The following is a 24,479-nucleotide window of genomic DNA, read 5'->3' as shown; positions in this document are numbered from 1 at the left end:
GGCACGTGGAAACATTTGTGGTCCACTTACCTGATGCCACTTTGTACTAGCAGTATGCTTGATGGAAAAAACGTTGATATATTCCTTTGTAGAATGCTTTTTTTTATTCATTTTGATAGCCATGCAAAGTTGGTTTGGCTTTCTCTAGTAATTCGAATCGAATGCGAATCGAATGGACCACGAGGTTCCTGTGGCTGTTTTCTGAAGATGTTCAGTTTGGTTCTTCATGGTGGCATGGCTGCTTCTTTGAAATATACCTCACATCAAGGTGAGGCAGAACACTCATCACATGCACTGCAAAGGCTTTCCATGAGGCTTCTCTGATTAGTCTGAACAACTGTGCCTGGTTGCGATTAACAAAGTTGTCAATCATAGTGAGCAGCATCCAGTTCAGGAATACAGTCATGCCTTTTGCAGACATGAGGCTGAGTCCTTCCATTTTCATTACCTGCAAGGGAATAATTTGAGCTTATATACAAACTTGCTAACAAGTTTTGTTGCTCCCCAACTTCCTGGTGTGCAAAGAGATGCAACCGTGCATAATATCGCTTGCATTGAACACCCATGAGCAATATGAAAGGGAACACCAAATCTTTTTCTCAAGCAAAAATTGCTAGCATAATGTGGTCTTGCACATAGACGTGATTATGTGCCAAGTATACAACTTTACCTTTGAACAGGCAGCCTTGTGGGACATGTTTGGCATAGATGCTGAGCCACTGTGGCCTCTTGAATATAAATTGAGTGTTCCATGTAGTATTGCTCACAAGACTACATCTAATGAAGTGAGTATGTTTTTTAGTATTCCAAAACAAACTGACCTCGAGCGTCTCCAGTTTTGGATGGCTACTGCAGATGGCAATCTCTGTGTAGATTTGCAGGCATTGCAGACGTGCCTTGAACTTCCCCTTCGTGATGACATGGGGTCGCAGTGCGGTGTATTTGCCAGTTACATTTAGGTCTTGCACCTGTGTACGAGACAGTGGCATTGCCAGGATTTTTTTTCAGGTGGGGTTTTTCAGCAGTCCATTTGCATCTGAAGCATACATATGGCAACAGGGAGCAACAGGAACTCTGAAACGCACTTTTTGCCAGTACCACTAGCATGGGAATGTTGATTTGTATGGCACCATGTAAAATTCCACTACCCCTTTAATTTATAGAGCACCTACAGCTTCACATGTTAGTTACCAGATGTTTTATATTAAAATGCCACTTACCATTTATTTTCACACCAATGTGTCTATGTAGTTAAGTTTTGCTGCAGTGGTGTTTCATTCTTTTTTTCTAACGTTTTCAGCTCTTGGACATGATAGAATGTAGGCAGACTACCATTAGTAATAAAAATGTGTGTTATGAAGAGTGAACGAAAAGTAACCATTTTTATTCTGTGGAATTTCATTCTAGTAATACAGTGGTTGGCTGATAAGAGGCATGGCCAAATTTGTTGCTTTTGGTCCATGGGTAAGGCAAGAGGAGTCTAACATCCAGGGCCTAAGAAAAGGAATAAGATGCGAAAACGAGCCTTTTGCATAGGGTTGACTACACTAAGGGGGATGCCTTGACTGAGCCCTACTGCCCTCTTCTACGCCCACATAGCCGCTTGGCTACTTGTTTGACGATCGCATGGAAGTGGCAGCTGCAGCGAGTGCCGCAACAGCATCTTCCCTGTGTGGTGTGGTAAGTTCATGTGCAGAGCTATGCAATTTGTAATGGTTTGGTATGCACCGTTTTAAGAAAGCATCAGAATGCTGCCATAATTGGTTGCTAACATGGACGTTAAATGCAGCACCCAATATACAGTATACAATCATTACAGATATGCATGAGAATGATGGTAGAGGTGTGTTCAATGTGTGGTCACTGTGTTAACTAGACATCACTCAGCATCAACTTAATCTGTTCATAGGACACCCCAAGATGGCGACACCCATAAACCGAAAGTAATATTGCCGGGCATCCTGCTTTTATGTTGAAATATTTAGATGGCAACTGAAGTCTGCAGCAGCTTTCTGATAAACACGTGCCTTCATATGATTTTACACCAGCTTGTATCATTGCTGAGCATGAATTTATAAGACTTCAACTTTCTTGTCCAACCCAAACGCAGTTTGCGTCTCACACATGCACAGTGGCTTCGACACTATTTTTTTGGGGCCCCAAACGTTTGGGGCTTCTGTTCTAAAACTCGCTAATATTAAAAGAAATGTGTGTGGCTATTTGCACACAAGTACCAGATTTCTTTCAATGATTACTACGTAAAAGTTTACCTGTCATTTTGGCAGCCTCTGTGATATGCCTAGATAGGCTGAGATATGCTGCTGCTGCAAACACTATTTCCTCTTTCCTGGTTCAAACTTGCTGTACTAAATTATCCAAAGATAATAAATTAAGGTAAGCTGGATATTTAGAGTCACATATAGCCATGATGGAAAGAAACCAGCAAATTGGGCTAGTTGTATTGGATTCATGGTCACAAACTTAACTTGGCACTAACTCAAGGGACGAAAAAAGGGGCACACTACACAAGCTAATTTATGACTTGTGTGAATATACTTATTGTGTTTTACCAATACAGTGAAACCTCATAAACCTACGTACAGTGAATTATGCTTTATATCCAACATCCAAAACTTGATGATATTCATGCAAAATAAATCCCTCAAAACAAACACGTTTCATATATTGAACTCTTGAGCGCCTACAACCTGCGTATAAAAATAGCGACATAGGCTTTTGTTTTTGTGCATATGCTGTCTGAACATGTTTCAGTACATAACCAGGTAGTGTGCGAAATGACGCATGACCTGATAGAGCTATAAATTGTATCAAGTTGCTGTGTTACTTGCAGGTGTTAGTGTGAGAATCAGGCAGCCACGAAATGTTCCAAAACTGCTGTGTGCAGGATTGTTCTGTTATGTATAATAAGCTCAACATAAATTTTTGTAAACATACATTATACCTGGGATCGGGTATATCAAATTACTTAACATATTGAGCTATTTTTAAAGCATGATCCACTTTGTTACAAACTCGGTTTAGCAATTATGTGTTGCTCACATGCCATAACTAGAAACTGGAACTTTAGGTAAAATGTCAATTTTTTCTTACGTTCTTATTATTCCAAGTTAACACATAAGCAGAAACTATGGGTCTAGGAACATTTTAGTAGCACCTTTATCATGCTTATCAATGCCTATTTCAGTGTTGGTGTCTGTATTGTATTTTTAGAGCCTAAAACTGCCTTTTTCCGTGTTTTTTCATAGCCTCATTTTGCTTATAACCTGGTGGAAAACTTGCCTGAAGGTAGTCAATTATTATCACAAACAGTCTGCTGGTGTCATCATCATCATCAGCCTATTTTATGACCACTGCAGGGCGAAGGCATCTCACTGTGATCTCCAATTACCCCTGTCTTGCACCAACCGATTACAACTAGCGCCCACGAATTTCCTAATTTTATCGGCCCACCTAGTTTTCTGCCGTCCTCGACTGCGCTTCCCTTCTCTTGGTACCCATTCTGTAACCCGAATGGTCCAACGGTTATCTAACCTGCACATTACATGACCTGCCCAGCTCCATTTTTATTCTTTTAATATCAATTAGAATATCGGCTATACGCATTTGCACTCCGATTCAAACTACTCTCTGTCTCTCAAGGTTATGCCTAGCATTCTTCATTCCATTGCACTTTGTGCGGTCATTAACTTGTTCTCAAGCTTCTTTGTCAGTCTCCAAGTCTCTGCCCCATATGTCAGCACCGGTAAAATGCACTGATTATACACCTTCCTTTTCAATGATAACGGTAAGATTCCAGTCAGCAGCTTACAATGTTTGCCATGTGCGATCCAACCCATTTTTATTCTTCTATGAATTTCCTTCTCATAATCAGCGTTCCCTGTGATTAATTGACCTACGTAAACATGCTCCTTCACAGATTACCCGGTTGTTCATCATTATCTTTGTCTTCTGCATATTAATCTTCAACCCAACTCTCTCTGTTAAGGTCCTCAGTCATGTGTTTTAACTCGTCTGCAGTGTTGCTGAATAGAACAATGTCATTGGTAAACAGAAGGTTGCTGAGGTATTCGCCGTCAATCCTTACTCTTAAGCCTTCCCAGTTTAATAGCTTGAATACTTCTTCCAAGCACGCAGTGAATAGCATTAGAGAAATTGCGTCTCCTTGTAAGACACCTTTTTTTATAGGTATCTTTCTACTTTTCTTGTGGAGAATTAAGGTAGCTGTGGAATCTCTGTAGATATTTCCCAAGGTAGTTACGTAAGCGGTCTGTACTTGATTACACAATGCCTCTATGACTGCTGGTATCTCTACTGAATCAAATGCCTTTTCGTAATCTGTGAAAGCCATATAGAGAGGCTGATTGTACTCTGCAGATTTCTCGATTGCCTGATTGATGACATGGATGTGATCCATTGTAGAGTATCCCTTCCTGAAAACTGCCTGTTCCCTTGGTTGACTGAAGTCCAGCGTGGCCCTTATTCTATTAGAGATTATTTTGGTGGATATTTTATATAATACTGGGAGTAAGCTAATGGGCCTATAATTTTTCAATTCTTTAACGTCTCCCTTTTTGTGGATTAGTATAATGTTAGCATTCTTCAAGTTTTCTGGGACCGTTGCAGTTGATAGGCACTTTGTAAATAGAGCCGCCATCTCTCCAAGTATTATGTCTCCTCCATCTTTGATTAAATATACTGTTATTCCATCTTGTCCTGCCGCTTTTTCCCCGTTTCATGTCTTGCAAGGCCCTTCTGACCTCATCGCTTGTTATAGGAGGAGCCCCTGTATCCTGTTCATTACTACTTCGAATGAGGGTAGCGTGGCTGCTCTGGGTCACTATATAAGTATCCTGTTCATTACTGTTTCGAATGGAGTTCTCCTGAGTCCTCTGGGTACTGTACAGGTAGGTATAAAATTCTTCCGCTGCTTTTACTATGCATACATCTTGGCTTGTCCTATGCCAGTTTCCTTTTCACTGATTTCAGGCTGCGTCCATGCTGGTGTAAAGGCTGTTATTACTAGCTTCGCAACAGACTAGATCAGAAGGGCTCAGACTGCTCTACGCAACGATACACTTGAACGTGACTTAGCATTCTTGTGTGCTTCACGTTTTTAGCCGACATGAGTGATTGTCTGGCGCAACTCTTACCCAGAATGTTGTGCGACTCATTCTGGATCTTCAGGAAAGGTTCACCAGCATCCCCAATGGAGCTGTTGCTTACAGAGTTCGAAACCTCAATCCGTATTGTACAAAATCCTGGGTTTTTGGTAGTGAAAGAATTGGCAACAGTTTTGACTAAACATCCGACAAATCCAGACGGCGTTGGATCATCGAACATTCTGATGTACAAGTATGTGCTGCTAACTTAGTGCATGCTGAGCATTCCTTTTCTGAATACTTAGTAACATAGGCGGAGAGTTTTCATTTCTCCGGGGGGCTGACCAGCTTTCCGAACCATACACACACACACACACACACATATATATATATATGTATATAATTTCTTGCACTTGAAGAAACTGCGTGTAACCTCAAAGAATTGAATGCTGAAGTGACGGCATTATATGACTTTATGACTTTATACAAGGCCTCATAGGAGGAGACAGTTAAATTTCACAGCCTGAATCCTGTCGGTGGTGTAATAGTGCTTCGTGTAATTGTCGCGTACTTGGTTATCACTAATACTGCTTCGCCTTTCCGGCGAAACTGCAGCCTCTCTCTCTCTCTCTCTCTCTCTAGCTCGTTTTTTTTTTAAAGCGAAAGCTTTATTGGCCGCGAACTTGCTATTTCGCCGAGGAGGCACATGACGTCAAAATGCGCGCCTCGCTGCGGATATTTCTCTCTCGCTCCCTAGTCATTACTGCGCACGCATTAGTAGCACCGAGTCACAGGTGTTCCGCCACTGCCGTTTGGTATGACGTCACACCACGTTCCTCGTCGTTGCGCTCGCCTCCGCTCGCTTTGCCAGCTGTGTCGCATGCCTGATAACATGTCGGAGGATTGAAAAGGAGAGCTCGCGTGCGCCGCAACCACAGTTGAAGCGGCAGTATGGACGGCGACAATTCTGATAAGCAGGAGGAGGCCTGGAATCGACATCGGAACGAGATGAAGAGGAAACGAATCGCCCAGGAAACATACGAACAGCGCGCTGAACGACTGGCTAAACGCCGCATAGCTAGACAACCAGACTAACCTGGACTTGCAATCAAGATTAACCAAGGCTAACCATGCTATGCCTTAGCTTTCGCTACGCATATCCTGGCATAGCCGAGCTAAGCCAATGCCAATTTTTTCTTTGAGTCCGAGTACGAGCGCTGTGGCTCATGACTGCTGTTGATTCTGATTTCAAGTGAACCCGGTTGGGCCTCGTTTCGGTTACTGAGTGAATTATACAGTGTTCCGCAACTATCATGTACCAAGACATTAAAGAAGAGTATTTGCGTTACTTGAAGAAAACCTAGTGCATATTGTTTCCAGTACAGTGGAGTAGCCGCCAGTAATTCTTTTGTTACTGAGATTTAATTCGGTAATTGCAATTAATTATCTAACTCGAGAAGTACTGTCCTAATTTTCAAAGTGTCAATGAGGCATTTGTAGGCACCCTCAAATGACACCTAACTGCAGTGTTTTGGCGACGCACTAATCGCGTACAAATTTTTTCCTACTGGTAAAGAAACCCCACGAAATATGAAAAATATCACGTGACTGCACTCTCACCTACATCATAAAGCAGCGCCCTCAAATAAGCTGATTGAAAGCAATTGAATTGCCTCTCGCAAACCCGAAGAGACAGCACATCACCTTAATAATGGTGTACAAAAGGAGCACCAACAGCAGGTTTCGCGGCTTAGCAGCTATTCCTTCCTCTCATTTCTACATCACGTTTATTATCCGTCTCTCAAGGCCGACTGATCACATTGGTAGCAAAAGCCCCTTGATAATTCGGCTGAAGCGTCGTTCTGACCACGCGTGAAATGCGAAAAGCAATGGAATAGGCATAGCATGTTTCAAACTCCGAGCATTGATTGCACCGCATGGAAAGAGTGGGCGCAAAGCTATATTTTGGGCCAGAAACTTGCTTCGATCGGACCAAAGCCAAATTAATGTGACCGTTTTATTTTTCATGAAAGTGCTGCAAAAACAGGTTCGTGTCAGAAAATAAAAGCGAAATAAACAGACTGGGAAGCGGCCAACGTGTAGAGAGAATTCTACGGCAGACATCCATCATCCTTGCCTTGAACTAATCTGACGTCCGTCTCGATCGTGTAAGCACAATCTTTCACATAACCCCAAACAAAGAAATCGAGTGGAGAGGTGAGGTGACCTACCCGGCCAATTTAGAGGCCCGTGCCTTCCAATCTATTGCGCATAAAAAGACACATCAACTAGTTTCGTGCTCGGCTGCTGTTGTGTGCTGGTGCTCCATCTTGCTGATACCATAGAAATGGAAGACGTTACAGCGGGACTTTGCTGAGAAACTCATCCACCACTCCTTCAAGGATTTCGTTCATGTAACGCTGTCCAGTTGAGTGTGTGATTGAAGAAGATGGGACCGATTATAGAACCGGCATAAATTCCGAACCACACATTGAGCGGCCACTGGTACTGGTGCCGATAGCGCTTTACCCAGTGTAGATTGGAGTCCCTACAATGGTGTGCGTTATGCAAACTTACCAAGGCATTCCTGCGAAAATTGGCTTCATCCGTCCACATGACAATGCCCAAAAAGTCCGGTGACACATCGGCTTTTGTGAGACCCAATTCGAGAAATCTAGACGATTCCGCTGGTCCCTATCGTCCAAGCGTTGGTTCTAGTTAATGTGATACGGATGAAAGACCGTCATTTGGAATCCTCCAAACTGATGAGTTGGAAATTGGTGCCTGGGTGGCCACGTCCCGCACTCTAGCACGAGGGTTTGAGGCCATAAATGCTAGAACATCTGTGCGTAGGCTAGAACTCAAAGATAAAGTCCTCCGCCACTGTTTTTTTTTTTAATTATGGCGTTTTACGCGCCGAAACCAGTTTCTGACTATGAGGCATGCCGTAGTGGAGGGCTCCGGAAATTTGCACCTAAGATTTAGGGCTCCGGAAAGAGCACCTAAATCTAAGTACACAGGTTTTTTCGCATTTCGCCCCCATCAAAATGTGGCCGCCATGGCTGGGATACGATCCCGCGACCTCGTGCTCAGCAGCCCAACACCATAGCCACTGAGCAACCACGGCGGGTCTCCACCGCTGTTTCTTGAAGCTGCCGGTCCGTCTCAGGTTTTCATAATTATTGATGATAGTCGATGATTTGGTCTACCGCCACACTTCGATGTCTGATATGTATATTTGCGGCCTTCTTCTTGTTACTGTTTGCAGATCCCAAGGCAAGGATCATGTTTACCTTCTGCTCATTAGAGAAAGACATGGCGAATGGGAAGAAACAAAACGCACCTTTAAACCTTTGCACTGATCTTGTAAATTTGTTTTTGTGGTGATATATCTTGTGGCAAAAAACAAACAAAATCTGTGCACTTTATCTATGCTAAGACAACAGCTATCACAGCTTGTTTCCAACTAACGCCAAATGTGACGTGTTACTTCGGCCGGGGCGCGGCATATAAGGAACTAGCTCGATCACAATGTTTGCTTTATTTCGTTCTGTATAACTCAGAGGGAGCCTGTTCGAGGGCGCTGCTTTATGATGCAGGTGGGAACACAGTCATTTGGTATTTTTTTATTTTTCGTGGGGTTTATTTATCAGTCGGAAAAGATTAGTACACAATTAGTATGTTGCTGAATATACTGCAGTTGGATGTCCCTTGGCTTTCCCTTCAAATGCCTCATTGACGCTTTGATAATTAGGATACTACGTCTCGAGTTAGATCATTAATTACAATTACCCAATTAAACCTCAGTAACGAAAAATTACTGGCAGCTACTCCACTGTACTGTAAACAATATGCGCTAGGTTTTGTTTGAGTAACGCATTGCTCTTTGATAAACTCGGTGCATTATAGTTAATTGGGACACCCTGTATTTAATTATGGCCTTTGCATGCAAGTGATGATGTTTCCACGCCTAATAAATGTTGTAAATTATTAGAAATGATTTTTTGTCATGAGTCGTTACCATTGATTACTGGAAAGGGAAGCAACACTGAGACACACAACATTCACTTGCATTTCACATGTCATTCATGAAAGACTCTGCCGATGAGGTAACTAAGTCTATAGGTCTTTTTCCATGGTCAAAAAAGCACGCAAAGCAATTTCAAGCGTGGTGAACATGCAGCATCATATTCATTCTCTAGTCGTAGGCTATCCACACCTTTAGAAAGAATTTTTAATATGCTACCTCCATCTCTTTCCAAAGTATAATAAACTTTGTCCTGTGTGTACATTTAAATATATTGTGTATGTGCATGGTGTTTACAGTGGAAGTTTAAAGCAATGTTGAAGTGAGAAAATACAGATGACGCAACCGCCGCTAGTGCTTCTAATGCCTGTGTCCTCCTATTGTCACAATTTGCAGAAATGAAACGGAAGTATCAATTGCATGTCCGCGCCCACAATGATGCAGTAAGATATGAGCCCCAGTAAAATTTCAAGTGAAAAGGTGGACGAAATTCAAAAGAAACCTCAAATTATGTGGGTGACAAAGCTCTCCTATTGATACTTTAAGTGTGTGTGTGTGATGGGGGGGGGTTTCAGGGGGGAGGGAGCATCGCCCGGAAGGGGGGGGGGGCTGAGCCCCCCCCCTCCTGGAAAAGTCCGTAGGGGGCTCGGGCCCCGGAGCCCCCTCGTAGTCTGCGCCTATGCTACGTAATGCAGGTGAAAAAAAAAAAAAACGCACTACATCAAACCATCCTGAGACGGTGCTTGTTTGCCGCTGCTTTCACAACCTTTCTCGTATTGTCACACTAGATTTCAGACGAATCTTGTCGTACCGAAACTACGACATGATTATGCGGCACGCCGTAGTGGGGAACTCCGGAAATTTCGACCACCTGGGGATCTTTGACGTGCACCCAATGCACGAGACATGGGCGTTTTTGCATTTCGCCCCCATCGAAATGCGGCCGCCCACGGAGTAAGACATATAGGAGGTGAAACTCCCGTCAGCGCGAGCGGGCGCGGGCGATCAGATAAAGTCACAATTGTTGCATGCGCCGACGCTACCGTATACAGTGGCGGCACCATGCGGCGCGTCGTAGAAGCCGCAGCGGAAAAAAAAAAAAAGCAGCGCCCGGCAGGCGGCTCGGCGGCTCCGGTAGCTCCGGCCACTCCGTGGTAGAAGTCAGGCGCGCGCGGCCGAACGGGAGCAACACGCTCAACCGGTTGCCCTGGCAACCGAAACGGCGGTAATTTCTTCCCATGCCGCCAGGTGCCGCCAGCATGAAAACATATCCGCGGGCTTGTGACCTTTACTGGTCGCCGCAAACAGCGGAGTTTCCACTCCATGCCTAAAGGACAGTATCTGGTGCCTATATATGCCTTAAATGGCAGCTTTAGTGCTTGTTATAGGCGGCTAAAACAGCTTTCTTTTTTCTTTTCTTTCTTTTTTTTTCAGCGTCTAAACAACCATTATCTAGCCATAACACTGCAAATTTGATCTTTCTCACTTTTTTTCTTGTGCCACATTGTTCGGAAACGTGACCATCTTAGGTTAAAAATGAAAATTAAGAAAAGCTTTGGTATTTTTCGATGTTATCGAAGAACGGTGAAACGCAGATAAAAACTGCAAGAGAACCAGTACAGCTAAAGTGTACTACCCATCAGCTACCCCATCTGCAGTTTATCCGGCGCTAGCTCGGTAGTTTGTCCCCAGATGGCGGCACGTACCCGTACACAGATATCTGCCCAGTTGTCGATTTAGTAATCACTGGCCTCCTTGAAACCCTTGGGTTCAACCTACAGTGTGCACATGGTAGTTCATGCAAACTATTCTAGCACACTGTAGTTCAGCCAGAGCAGGGGGAAAGTAAACATGTCCGCAACAGAGATCAGTAAAAGGCGATTGGATAATTGGTGAAAGAAAAGTAAGGAAACCACAAACAACGGAGACGTTTCTCAACCCCACAACAGGGGTTGAGAAACTTTCGTTATGGGAATTCATCGTGTTTTTTCTTTCTTTTCATTTTTTTCTTTTTTAACATAGGTAGGACATTAGGCAATAAAATAACAAGAACTTGGTGGCGCAGCCGACCGCCCTGTTCCAAAGGGGACGCTCATAACATCCATCCATCCATACATAAAAGCTTAGTACATACCTGGAGCATAGCCGCCTATATATAGGCGGCTATGCCTGGAGGAAGGCCGCGTAGCCACGGGGGGATAACCAAGAGTCTGTCCCCCTCCCCGGCGTAAAACTACAGAGGCTGTAGTAAAACGGCCTGCGACAACACCTGCTTGCCCCCTCCCCTCTTATCCAGTTATTCTAGGTGTTCTGTGATAGTACTAGCCGCGAAAAATATTTCTGGCTACGCCACTGCCTCTACGGGTAACGAGAATGGTATAATTGGTGATGTAGACGGCAAATGTAGATTTAACATGCATGAGATTTAAGACGCTCAGGAAAGTGTCATGTTTGCGCACTGCGGTAGGTGAGGGTGTGTACCTTGTTTTGAACAGCCCTGCAGCTCGAACCGTTTTCTTGATCACACGGTTTCGCAAAGGGAGAATTTTTCGAGGACGACAATACATTGTCAACAACACGGAGGAAGGAAACTCCATGGTCAACAACATGTATCTAATAACCTTGGAAAATGAGCTGGTTTACCAGCGTGTATACTACAAGGTGTTTTAGCATTTCTACGAAGCGTTGTCAGGATGGCCGAGCGGTCCAAGGCGCTGCGTTCAGGTCGCAGTCCGGTCTTCCGGGCGTGGGTTCGAATCCCACTTCTGACACGTTATTTTGCCGCCGCCTACTTTTTTTTTCAACTGATGCGTATACTGCGGATCTTCTCGAGAAGAAAGCTCAGGTGTTCGCCACAGAGGTTCATAAAATATGAAACGATTTTGTTATTGCGTGCACGAACCCGCGTACAAATGCTCGGATCGCTGCCGGCTGCGGGGTCAGTGGTGTATTTGTTGCTGCAAATAGCGCTTTTAAGCACGCGTGCACCCGACGCGTGATAAAGGCGTTGGGGGAATTAAGCTACCGGAGATGAGCGACAGCCGAAGAACCATATGAAGCCATGAAAGAAAGTATATGCGCCTGAATAGTGTGTTTAGTTGGACATTTCTTGTTTCTTTTAAAGCACCTTCATGAGAAGTGAAAATGGAAATATTTCTCGAGTGTGTGTGTGTGTGTGTGTAGGGAGCGGGGGCAAACCGCAAACGATCTAATCTCTCTCTCTCTCTCTCTCTCTCTCTCTATATATATATATATATATATATATATAACTGGTAGCGCAACAATATTGTGGACCTAACAAAACATCTGCATAAACGAGCCAAATCTGAATATTAGTCTGTGCCTCTCAATTTATATCCTTTTATGTTCCTGCTCAACAGTGGCATACACAAAAATCTCAGTCGTGAGCAGCAGCAGATGTTTTGATGAAAAACTGGAGGACTTCGTCATTCTTTTAGTGCACATGGTGGTCGTTTGTTTAAGCAAGCTGTTCTTTTTATCCCTATAGAAGTGCATCTCAAGAACACGCATTGACCTTGCCAAAGCAAGTATCAAACACCAGTTTTTGACCATACATTGACCTTCAACCAGCTGGTCAACAATATTTTTCACCTACTATATCTCGCTTAGCTTTTAGACAATCTCCTCAATATTTCAGCTGATGTGTATTTGAACAATATAATGAAGAAATAAAGCAATGAAAATGTTCTAGGCCAAGCCTTTCTTATCTTGCTAGTTAAAGGGTTGACAGGCATATACCTATTTATCATTCACACATGGTGGACCATGGGGGCCCGAAAAATTATTTGAATTTGCATTTATTTCTTGCAACTATATAATATTTCAAGCTGATACAGGGACAAAAGGTAACAAGTACCTCACAGACATCCCAGATCCCGCCAAGAAGCAGCAGTACAGCGCACATAAAAAAGCGCATTTGCTGCAAATAATTTTAATAATTAAACAAGCAATTGTACTTGATGTTTAAGTATACAGCATAAACTTATCGCTAGCTTAGTTAATAGTATTGTCGAGGTTATACTCAACGAAGTACAATCAACATAGATTACTTGCAATATTCCCAAGAAAGAAAGAGCAGATGTGTGCGACCTTGGGAGAATCACAACCCGATTAGCAGCGAAGCTGTTTCTTTCGAACAATCAATTGCAATAAATCGCATACTAATAACGCTATGGATCACTTGTACATGTATTCTACTGGAAAATGCACATTTAACCCACCCATTTGGAACATTGCCTACAAATAGGCAATACCATTCCCCTAATTTTCCCCAAATAGAAACAAGATCCCTTGTTCAGCTCACCGAGGACACCAGTGAAACAAACTACGAATCTCGGATGGTGCACGAAAACACATGAAAAAGGGGAGTTTAGTAATTATCTGCAACACTTGCATCTAAAGCAGGAAAGTGAAAATTTCGCAACGCATTGCGTTTAAAATTCTCTCAATTTTCACGGAATGTCAACCGTCTGTTGGGCTGTTGTACTAGGAATCTGGGACACATTTAGATTAGCGGCAGTATGACACTGTGGAACGCTTCATTGAGTGATTTTCTACAAAGGCTGTAATGAACCTACATAGAATAAAAATATATCGCTCGTCACTCAGAACATCGCTTCGTATTTCGAGTAAATATAAACACCATGCCCCGAATATTTTAGCGAGGATACCAGGGGAAAATGACTAAATGCCAAGTATGGCGCATAAAAATTGGGAGAAAGCGACTACTGAGGAACTGTTTTCAGAGCACATAGCAACCTACACAGTGCGAATTTTTGGCACACTTCACCAAAAAGTGGCCCTCATTTTTTCGAAATACGAAATACCTGAGGAAGTATTCTGTAAGAGTCCACCTAGTGGACATGTTTATTTCGTCTGCTGTTGAAGTTCTGGTTAGCTGTGGTGCCTGGCTGCAGTGGATGCGCAGTCCAGCTCAGCCAATCAGAACTTCAGCAGCAGACGAAATGGACATGTCCACTAGGTGGACTCTTACAGAATACCTAACTTGCTGCTTTTTTCTCCTGCCGGAAAACAAGTAATAGTGTAGCTCTTATTTAGAAAAAGCCTGAAAATGAAATCGTCAGTCAAAAGTGGCACATGCCTTAGAAAAGAATCAAATCAGTGTTCTATTGGTATTGAAATGGGTCTGCACGTTCGACCACGGTCATTTTCACGAGCATATCTACGATAAGTCGTGCTTACACAATGAAATTCGGCAGTTACAGCTGTAAGAGGTTTGATTAGATTGTTGATTTTGGTAAGAAACCGAGACTGCAACGCTACGTAGGCTATCTCAGACAGAGATTAAATAGTTCCCGCATTTGACAATCCAATGATTTCATGCCGTAAGGCACACCAGTCGGGCGCGGCTGATCATAATACGTTATCCCGACCTCCCCCTCTCCCGCAGGTTAAATGTACCAAGCTGATTGTGTTTTCGAATACGGATGTAGCGGTCCCAAAGAACTGGGCATGATGCAAGTTACGCAAGCTGACATTTATTAGGGCGTAAACTGCCCAGCGTCAGGCGTTCTCCGTAACGCGAGTGTGTATGGCCAATCCCGCGCGTCGTCCGCTACAGGGCCTCCCGAGAAGGCACAACAGGCAATCCTCGCTGTCCAAGCAGGGGATGCGTAGTAAAGGAAAGCATTACTTATGTGGTCACTCTATCGATAAAGAAAATTTAGCTGTAGTTTTCTTGGACTGTCCAGCGTGCAGCCGAAAGTGCCCGCTTTCAAAAGTGAGGGGATAGGGGCAAATAACATACTTTGTCCACCACCCACTTTTGAAAGAAGAGGGGCAAGTGCTCCCCCCCACCCCCCTGTATATACGCCTATGTGCAAACACGAGGAATTTGAATTCACAGCTTCGATCCGCGTGACGCGTGCTGTACTCTAAATAGCGCTTGAGCCACGCGGCCAAAGGACTAGTGTAGTTATTAAAATGAGCGAATCGTTAAACCTACTTTGCAGCACAGGTGCGTTAAAAAGTGTCTTGTGTGCAGTGGCGTAGTCAGGGGGTGGAACACCAGGCACGTGCCCCCCCCCCCCCCCGACATGAGTGTTTTTATACGGTGCATGCCCAGCCCCCCACCTCTCACATCACCTTCTCCGTCCCCGGTCAAGCGGTTGCCCCCCACCCCACCTTCTCGAAAAAAATGTCTGGCTGCGCCACTGTTTCTGTGCAAAGCATTTTAAACGTAGTCATTTATTGTTCTAGCTTTTAGGGCTGCTTGTGGTATTTAGCTAGGTTTACACCAACGGTCACGAGTTCAAATCACTTGTTATGTTTCTTTTTTTCCCCCTTTTTCTTTCTTTTTTTCTTTCTTTTTAATGTCTTTTCCTTTATTTTATCACTGTACGGGAACCCTCCTAAAATAAAAAAGAAAGAAAGATATATATCTTCAATTATGTATGGCCACACATGTGCAGGTCATAAATACCAGGTTCTCTAGCCGAGTGCCGTCCGTGCGGTATAACCGAGCTCAGATTGGTCCACCTTGACTGATCAAATAGGGCACCACTGTAGGTTAAATGAGGCGTACAACTCCTGCGGGACCCGCCGTGGTTACTCAGTGGCTATGGTGTTAGACTGCTGAGCACGAGGTCACGGGATCGGATCCCGGCCACGGCGGCCGCATTTCGATGGGGGCGAAATGCGAAAACACCCGTGTACTTAGATTTAGGTGCACGTTAAAGAACCCCAGGTGGTCGAAATTTCCGGAGTCCTCCACTACGGCGTGCCTCATAATCAGGAAGTGGTTTTGTCACATAAAACCCCATAATTTAATTTTTAATTTAACTCCTACGGGGACGGTAGAGTATCCGCCTCCCGTGCAAGAGGACCGTGATTCAAATCCCGATGCCGCACAATTCTCCACCGGAAAATACAAAAAAAAACCGTGTGTTGAGAAAATTGCACAAACAGGCCTGGAGTGCGGCCTGATCCCGGTGACCAGAACCGGTAACGCACTCTCACCAGAGCAGGATTGGCCACCCTGGTGCAGTACTTGGCCACAACCTCCTATATGAACACAACAATCAAACCCCGGCCCTCAGTCCCCAGCAGCTGCGAAGCAACTGACCACGGCGGCGGTCAGACCTGCGACGCTGCAGAGGATGCTAAGAATCCCTGGCTCCGGACAGGCCGCCATTGGAATATGAACCTGGCAACGTTTAACGCTAGAACGTTATCTAGTGAGGCGAGTCTAGCAGTGCTATTGGAGGAATTAGAGGGCAGTAAATGGGATATAATAGGGCTCAGTGAAGTTAGGAGGCCAAAAGAAGCATATACAGGGCTAAAAAGTGGGCACGTCCTGTGCTACCGGGGCTTAGCAGAGAGACGAGAAGTAGGAGTCGGATTCCTGATTAATAAGAACATAGCTGGTAACATACAGGAATTCTATAGCATTAACGAGAGGGTGGCATGTCTTGTTGTGAAACTTAATAAGAGGTACAAAATGAAGGTTGTACAGGTCTACGCCCCTACATCTAGTCATGATGACCAGGAAGTCGAAAGCTTCTATGAAGACGTGGAATCGGCGATGGGTAAAGTCAAAACAAAATACAGTATACTGATGGGCGATTTCAATGCCAGGGTAGGCAAGAAGCAGGCCGGAGACAAGCCAGTGGGGGAATATGGCATAGGCTCTAGGAATAGCAGAGGAGAGTTATTAGTAGAGTTTGCAGAACAGAATAATATGCGGATAATGAATACCTTTTTCCGCAAGCGGGTTGGCCGAAAGTGGACGTGGAGGAGCCCCAATGGTGAGACTAGAAATGAAATCGACTTCATACTCTGCGCGAACCCTGGCATCATACAAGATGTAGACGTGCTGGGCAAGGTGCGCTGCAGTGACCATAGGATGGTAAGAACTCGAATTAGCCTTGACTTGAGGAGGGAACGGAAGAAACTGGTACATAAGAAGCCAATCAATGAGTTAGCGGTAAGAGGGAAACTAGAGGAATTCCGGATCAAGCTACAGAACAGGTATTCGGCTTTAACCCAGGAAGAGGACCATAGTGTTGAAGCAATGAACGACAATCTTATGGGCATCATTAAGGAGTGCGCAATAGAAGTCGGTGGTAACGCCGTTAAACAGGAAACCAGTAAGCTATCGCAGGAGACGAAAGATCTGATCAAGAAACGCCAATGTATGAAAGCCTCTAACCCTACAGCTAGAATAGAACTGGCAGAACTTTCTAAGTTAATCAACGAGCGTAAGACAGCGGACATAAGGAACTATAATATGGATAGAATTGAACAGGCTCTCAGGAACGGAGGAAGCCTAAAAGCAGTGAAAAAGAAACTAGGAATAGGCAAGAATCAGATGTGTGCGTTAAGAGACAAAGCCGGCAATATCGTTACTAATATGGATGAGATAGTTCAAGTGGCTGAAGAGTTTTATAGAGATTTATACAGTACCAGTAACACCCACGACGATAAGGTGAGAGAGAATAGGCTAGAGGAACTTGAAATCCCACAAGTAACACCGGAAGAGGTAAAGAACGCCTTGGGAGCTATGCAAAGGGGGAAGGCAGCTGGGGAGGATCAGGTAACAGCAGATTTGTTGAAGGATGGTGGGAACACTGTCCTAGAAAGATTGGCCGCCCTATATACACAATGCCTCATGACCTCGAACGTACCGGAATCTTGGAAGAACGCTAACATAATCCTAATCCATAAGAAAGGGGACGCCAAAGACTTGAAAAATTATAGACCGATCAGCTTACTGTCCGTTGCCTACAAAGTATTTACTAAGGTAATCGCAAATAGAATCAGGAATACCTTAGATTTCTGTCAACCAAAGGACGAGGCAGGATTCCGTAAAGGCTACTCAACAATAGACCATATTCACACTATCAATCAGGTGATAGAGAAATGTGCGGAATATAACCAACCCTTATATATAGCCTTCATTGATTACGAAAAAGCATTTGATTCAGTCGAAACCTCAGCAGTCATGAAGGCACTACGGAATCAGGGTGTAGATGAGCCATATGTAAATATACTGGAAGATATCTATAGCGGTTCCACAGCCACCGTAATCCTTCACAAAGAAATCAACAAAATCCCAATAAAGAAAGGCGTCAGACAGGGAGATACGATATCTCCAATGCTATTCACAGCATGTTTACAGGTGGTATTCAGAGACCTGGAGTGGGAAAAATTGGGGATAAAAGTTGATGGAGAATACCTTAGCAACTTGCGATTCGCTGGTGATATCGCCTTGCTTAGTAACTCAGGAGACCAATTGCAATGCATGCTCACTGACCTGGAAAGGCAAAGCAGAAGGGTGGTTCTGAAAATTAATCTACAGAAAACTAAAGTAATGTTTAACAGTCTCGGAAGAGAACAGCAGTTTACGATAGCTAGCGAGGCACTGGAAGTGGTAAGGGAATACATCTACTTAGGGCAGGTAGTGACCACGGATCCGGATCATGAGACTGAAATAACCAGAAGAATAAGAATGGGCTGGGGTGCGTTCGGCAGGCATTCTCAAATCATGAACAGCAGGTTGCCACTATCCCTCAAGAGGAAAGTGTATAACAGCTGTGTCTTACCAGTACTCACCTACGGGGCAGAAACCTGGAGGCTTACGAAAAGGGTTCTGCTGAAATTGAGGACGACGCAACAAGCTATGGAAAGAAGAATGATAGGTGTAACGTTAAGGGATAAGAAAAGAGCAGATTGGGTGAGAGAACAAACGCGGGTAATTGACATCTTGGTTGAAATCAAGAAAAAGAAATGGGCTCGAGCCGGACATGTAATGAGGAGGGAAGATAACCGATGGTCATTAAGGGTTACGGACTGGATTCCAAGGGAAGGGAAGTGTAGTAGGGGGCGGCAGAAAGTTAGGTGGGCGGATGACATTAAGACGTTTGCAGGGACAACATGGCCACAATTAGTACATGACCGGGGTAGTTGGAGAAGTATGGGAGAGGCCTTTGCCCTGCAGTGGGCGTAACTAGGCTGATGATGATGATGATGACAGGCCCTTTGCGTTGTGCGCCAGAAGGCGAGGCCATCTGACATCATCATCCGCAGCTAGGGTTATTCATTTATTTTACGAAATGTTTGATGCCCGAATAATTTGTTAATTGCGCCAGCTATGGTAAAATATCAACGACAACTTCTCCGGTCAAAGTAACGTAATCCTTGTGAAATTTCAGACGGACTCGCTGGACCGCGGCATCGATTAGATATGATGTCGTCGCGAAGAAGTAGTGAAGCAGCAAATAAGCAGCCCCACCTATTCCTCGGCCCCTTTGAGTTACGGGGAATGCAGCGAAAGAAGAAAAGAAAAAGCGGGGTGGGTGAAGGTAGTGGGTATCGTAATAGAGAGACTGAGAAAGGGGGTGATGGTGTATTAAATGAATACGACTGCCACCTCCATAGTTGTAGTGACGGGAGTAATGTCATTTCACCCGCAACACTGTGCTAAGTCTATAGTTCTACTTCGGGAATTCGATGTAATAAATATATGCACAACGTGGACCGGGATAAGTTCCTGGTGCGTTTTGTCGTTATTGCCACCGGCCTACTGGGATGACGCGCAACTCAACGTTGACAACCATCTGTAACTACACATGACTTGTACTGACGGCGGAAGGTAAAAGTGCTGGGCGAGCGTTGATGGACTGCTGATCGCCTCTATAACGCGCACGCATGTGCACCGTCTCACGCCTAATGGCCACAGGGTTCGATCTGTCTTTTGCAGCAACGGCTGCGCGGACCGAACTGCTTGCCTGCAGCGGGATGTGGACGAGCAGATGTTTGTCCGTGCGCAGGACTCGGGCCGGGTCGTCCGGCCGCAGCCGAAAGCGGTCTAGGCCCAGCAACTTGGCACCACGCAATTCGGCGTCCGGCGCCTCGAGCAGAGGCAAGGGCACTGAGTGCAGCGAGCTCGCCGCATCCGAGGACAGCAACTTGACGAGCTTCTCCGCGATCGCCTCACCCACGTTGCCAGGGCCCTCGTTCAGTCGCCAGCCGCCCGGCCGATGGGCACTCGAGCAAGCGGGTCTCGCTGCCGACTTTCGCTCGAGGCCGCGCCTGCGTTGAAGAGCTCGTACTTGTGTAACTCGTTCAGAGGTTGCGGAGGGTGGGGCGGGAAGGGGCGATGAACTAGGGCGACAGGCTTCTCTCAGCAGTACGCAGTAATTCGAAGGCCACGAGCGGGCAACGTGGGCGTCCTGTGGGCGGATCGTGCGTATACATGCAGAGCAAACTACGTGAAACGTGCGGGCTGGCTGTCCAAGCGACGGCGCTTCATTCACTCTAAGCAATGCTGCGCGAATTATCGAACTTGCTTTGCCTCAAACTCGCACCATCTTGGAGGAGTATGCCGGCGGGCCTTTATGATCACATGCGTGGGTTTACTGGAACGACAGCGCAGTCAAACGCGTGTGCCTAGATCATGCTTCTTTCGGAAGTTGCTGTGCATAACGGACAAATCTGATTGTGGTGTGCGATGTCAGGGCTCAATACCAGCGTACGCTTGGTCATGTGCAGCACCGAATTTTGTCTGATGATCTATGTTCATTATATCCACAAGCCTGGTCCAGTCAGGTTGTTCAAAAAATCTGTCAGGGCTAATATAGATAGATATAGGCCGGGTATCATAGCGCGTGGATGGAGATAGCGACACCGAGTGCAGTTGTACAATTCCTCACAACGCAGGAATTAACGTAGATCGTCGTTTTGGCCTCACTTGCCAAAACCACGATCCGAGTATGAGGCACACCGGCTGCAGCGGCAGAGGTCGAACCCGCGACCTCGAGCTAACCAGCGCAATGTCATACTCACTGGGCTATACCGCGACTGGTGCCGTCGTGGTCTTAGAGGGGAAAAAACAGAAAAAAACAAACAAAAAGCAGAGCCTTCCTGAGCTTTGAGCGGCATATTTATGTATTTCCGCAGTTGGGGCCTCGATAACTTTTTGTTAAAACTAGGCGATATCTCATTTTTCATCTTTAATGGGACGTACATTTATGCAGGCTTAGTTATTGTTCCTGATCGATCTATACATGTGATAAAACGTTCACGCAGAAACTCCACTGGAGTTGTCTGAGTATGCGTAAGCATTGTGCCACTTGCTCATCTCCACGCAGCTCGGTGTCATTATCAATATTATATAACTTGATCCAACCAATATAAACACTTATCGACCCTTATCGGTCGTTATCAACCTTATCGGACTCTATCCGACCCTTGTCAATCATAATCGGTCGTTATCAATCTTATCGCAATAGATCCGATCCTTATCAACCTTATCAGACTTTATCCGCCCTTTATGGGTCCTTAGCAACCTTATCAGAACTGTTCCGATCATTGTAAGTCGTTATCGCTCTTTAGCACCTTATACGTACGCGCGCCGAACCATTATCAGCCGTGATGAGACGTACATAACCACTAATCACTTCTTATCATCCTTATGAACTCATTGACTGCTTATCTATCAGTGTTGCGCGACGCCAAGCGCATGAGCCCTCAGGGGTCGGTGGCATTCTGTTCGGTGAAGGAACACCCCGACGGGAGGCGCATCCCGCGACCACCGAAACACATTGGGAATGTGGCGCGTTTGTCATTAGATTTCGCAAAGTCTCAGTTTTTCCTTATGTCTACAATGCACTAAGTCGGCTCTACATGTAGTTCTAGAGATGGCGTTTATTCCACCATCACCAAATCTTTCAACAAAGCATTTATAAAAAACTGTTCTCCTTTTACATTTGTGTTGTACCGCCGGTACAATGCATTCATATGGTTAAGATCTATTCACCTTTTGCAAGCATGGGTGTTTAGCCCAGTGGGTAAGACACTTGGCTTCTGAGCGTGGGATCGTAGGTTGGAAACTCACCACCGCCAACGTTTTTTTTTTCCTTTCGAATTTACTTTGTTTTGTACATTAATTTCTTTGTAGCGAGTCGTCTTACGTGACGGGCGGACGGACGGGTTTCTTCGTTGGGTAGGCAAAGCAATGCTTAAGCATCTAAAAAACAAAGTCACGTCAGTTTGCTCCCCATGATCAACTTGTGTTGGTGAACGAAGTTCCGAACCTCGCGGTCCGCGTTAAAGCTTAGGTTGAGCTCACGCTGGCGGCAGCTCTTCGATAGACCGTAAGCTCAACATCAATATCAAAGTCGTCCAGACTTCTACACTACTTATATGGGAGTTTGTGATATCAGTTATGTACTTCCCGCTACATGCAGTCTTGAAATAATCAAATCAAACTACTCTTTTATGTTTATCTTAGACAGAGAACGGGAAACAAGCCGCGCTATAGATTAATCAGATGGACTGAGCATGACAGCCTAATCAGAAAAGTGCGACAGAGTGCTGTTCTGACGTGCGCACATCAGAGGGCGCCATGATGACATATTGAAGATAGTCCTTGACCTGCCGTGGTTGCTTAGTGGCTGTGGTGTTGGGCTCCTAAGCACGAGGTTGCGGGATCTAATCCCGGTCACGGCGGCCGCATTTCGATGGGGGTCGAAATGCGAAAACCTCCGTGTACTTAAATTTAGGTGCACGTTAAAGAACCCTAGGTAGTCCAAATTTCCGGAGTCCCCCACAACGGCGTGCATCATAATCAGATCGTTGTTTTGGCACCTAAAACCACACACTTTAATTTAACTTTTAATATAGCACTTGGAGTAGAAAAAGACTGCAATTGTACGAAAGTACCGTAGCTGCAGAATGCAAAGGCAGAATATGCTAAAGCCCCTCCATTGTCGCTCCACCGCTGCTTTGGTCAGCGGAAATATGTATGGAGGGGCTTAGATTAAGAACATGCAACAGAAGAATGACAAGAAAAAGCGTTCACAAGTCCGAGTCGCAAATTCGTGGAACATTTACGACAATCGGAAATAGACCGTGTATTTAAATTAAAAAAAAAAGTACATATGTGGACAGAAGTTTGTTGCAAATCAAAAGCCTTGCCATGTTGCTTTCGAATGAGCAGCGTTGCTCCACTTTCATTTGAGGCACCGGGATTGTACTTTCGTTACTTACCTGAGCTGAACGGCTCCTGATTTCAGCCCGGCCATGCACGGATGTGTTGGCAGTAACAGTCGCCTGTGAGTTGACAGAAGAGAAAGCAAGCGGTGTTGCTCGGGTATACACGAAGTTCGACGTAGTATCGGCGTTCATGAAACCTGTTGTAAGCACACACACTGATTAGAAACGGCGCAGTGCTACACTGATTAGACTTGGCTACGACGCACAACATTAGGATCAAAGCGCTATGTGCTGTTAAAGTGCTGCAGTTTCTTACACGCATTCATTGTTTGCTGTCGCTGCTTTTCTCTCTTCGTCTTTCACAACAAGTTGTCAGTGAACGCGAAACCGGCCGACTAATAGCCGGCACGCCGTAGTGGGTTCAGCCATACCATTAGGCACCAAACCAAGCGAAGCCAAGCGAGGTAGTAGACCCACATTTCTGCGTGTCATATTTTTACACGGCACAACAGCTTTTCGAACACGGTGCTGGCCTAAAGCATGGTGTATTATATTGCTACGGCACAATATGCGCGATCACGAAAGGCCAGCAGTGTGAAGACGACGACGACGATTAGAAGCTAGCGCGGGCTGTTGCCTCTTGGCCAAGCGCAGCGTATTTTCCTTGTCAATATATTTGTACATAGCTTTTCGTCTGCGTCTTCCTACGTAACATATCTGGTGGAGGTGGACGTTCCCTGTACCTCGTCACGGAGCTTCGCAGTGGACGGTACGTCGAGCCTTCCTTCATGGCTCCCGGCGACGACAACCCGACTCCGCCGGCTCCGACACCTGCTGCCACTTCGACGACCTACATCACTCTCCCCGCTCCCCGTGATCCTGGCGTATTCTCGGGCCAAGATGGGGAAGACGTCGATGACTGGATCAGCCTGTATGAACACGTCAGCCGCAATAACCGGTGGGACCCTACTATTATGCTCGCCAACGTAGTCTTTTACCTCGGTGGCACACCTCGAGTTTGGTATCGCACGCACGAAGATGAGCTCACCAGTTGGGATTCACTTAAGACACAGCTTCGAGACTTGTTCGGCAACCCCTACGGTCAACAACTTGCCGCGCAGAAGGCGCTTTCCGGCCGTGTGCAGACGTCAACAGAGCCCTATGTCACGTACATTCAGGACGTCTTGGCTCTGTGCCGCAAAGTTGACACCCACATGACTGAGTCAGACAAGGTTTCCCACATCCTCAAAGGCATTGCCGATGACGCCTTCAACTTGCTCGTTTGCAACAACGTAGCGACGGTGGATGCTGTTATAAGAGAGTGCCGCCGCCTGGAACTCGCCAAAAGCCGACGT

The 24,479-nt window shown here is 45.4% G+C and overlaps 1 protein-coding gene and 1 non-coding gene across 5 annotated transcripts; one reads left to right on the top strand and one right to left on the bottom strand.

Moving 5' to 3' along the window:
* Window positions 1-81: 81 nt before the first annotated feature.
* Window positions 82-23,538, bottom strand: LOC126544069 (uncharacterized). 4 transcript variants are annotated; one of them, XM_055061635.2, is made up of 5 exons: window positions 23,441-23,538; window positions 23,179-23,321; window positions 19,917-20,220; window positions 822-968; window positions 82-448 (listed from the first exon to the last, which is right to left on the bottom strand). In XM_055061635.2, the coding sequence occupies exons 2-5, from the start codon at window positions 23,211-23,213 to the stop codon at window positions 212-214; spliced, it is 723 nt and encodes a 240-aa protein (XP_054917610.1). In that variant the 5' UTR covers window positions 23,214-23,321; window positions 23,441-23,538; the 3' UTR covers window positions 82-211. The 4 variants fall into 4 exon arrangements, with proteins under 4 accessions (XP_054917610.1, XP_054917609.1, XP_072142201.1 ...); XM_055061634.2 differs by having other exon boundaries at window positions 23,179-23,241; window positions 23,441-23,525; XM_072286100.1 differs by having other exon boundaries at window positions 23,179-23,528.
* Window positions 11,835-11,918, top strand: TRNAL-CAG (transfer RNA leucine (anticodon CAG)). Its single transcript has one exon. It is a non-coding gene; the product is annotated as a tRNA-Leu (tRNA).
* Window positions 23,539-24,479: the final 941 nt, after the last annotated feature.

This window comes from Dermacentor andersoni, chromosome 1, assembly GCF_023375885.2.
Source record: "Dermacentor andersoni chromosome 1, qqDerAnde1_hic_scaffold, whole genome shotgun sequence".
Classification (NCBI taxonomy): Eukaryota; Metazoa; Arthropoda; class Arachnida; order Ixodida; family Ixodidae; genus Dermacentor; species Dermacentor andersoni.
The sequence above is the reverse complement of the archived record's forward strand: the minus strand, read 5'-3'. Positions and strand labels throughout refer to the sequence as shown.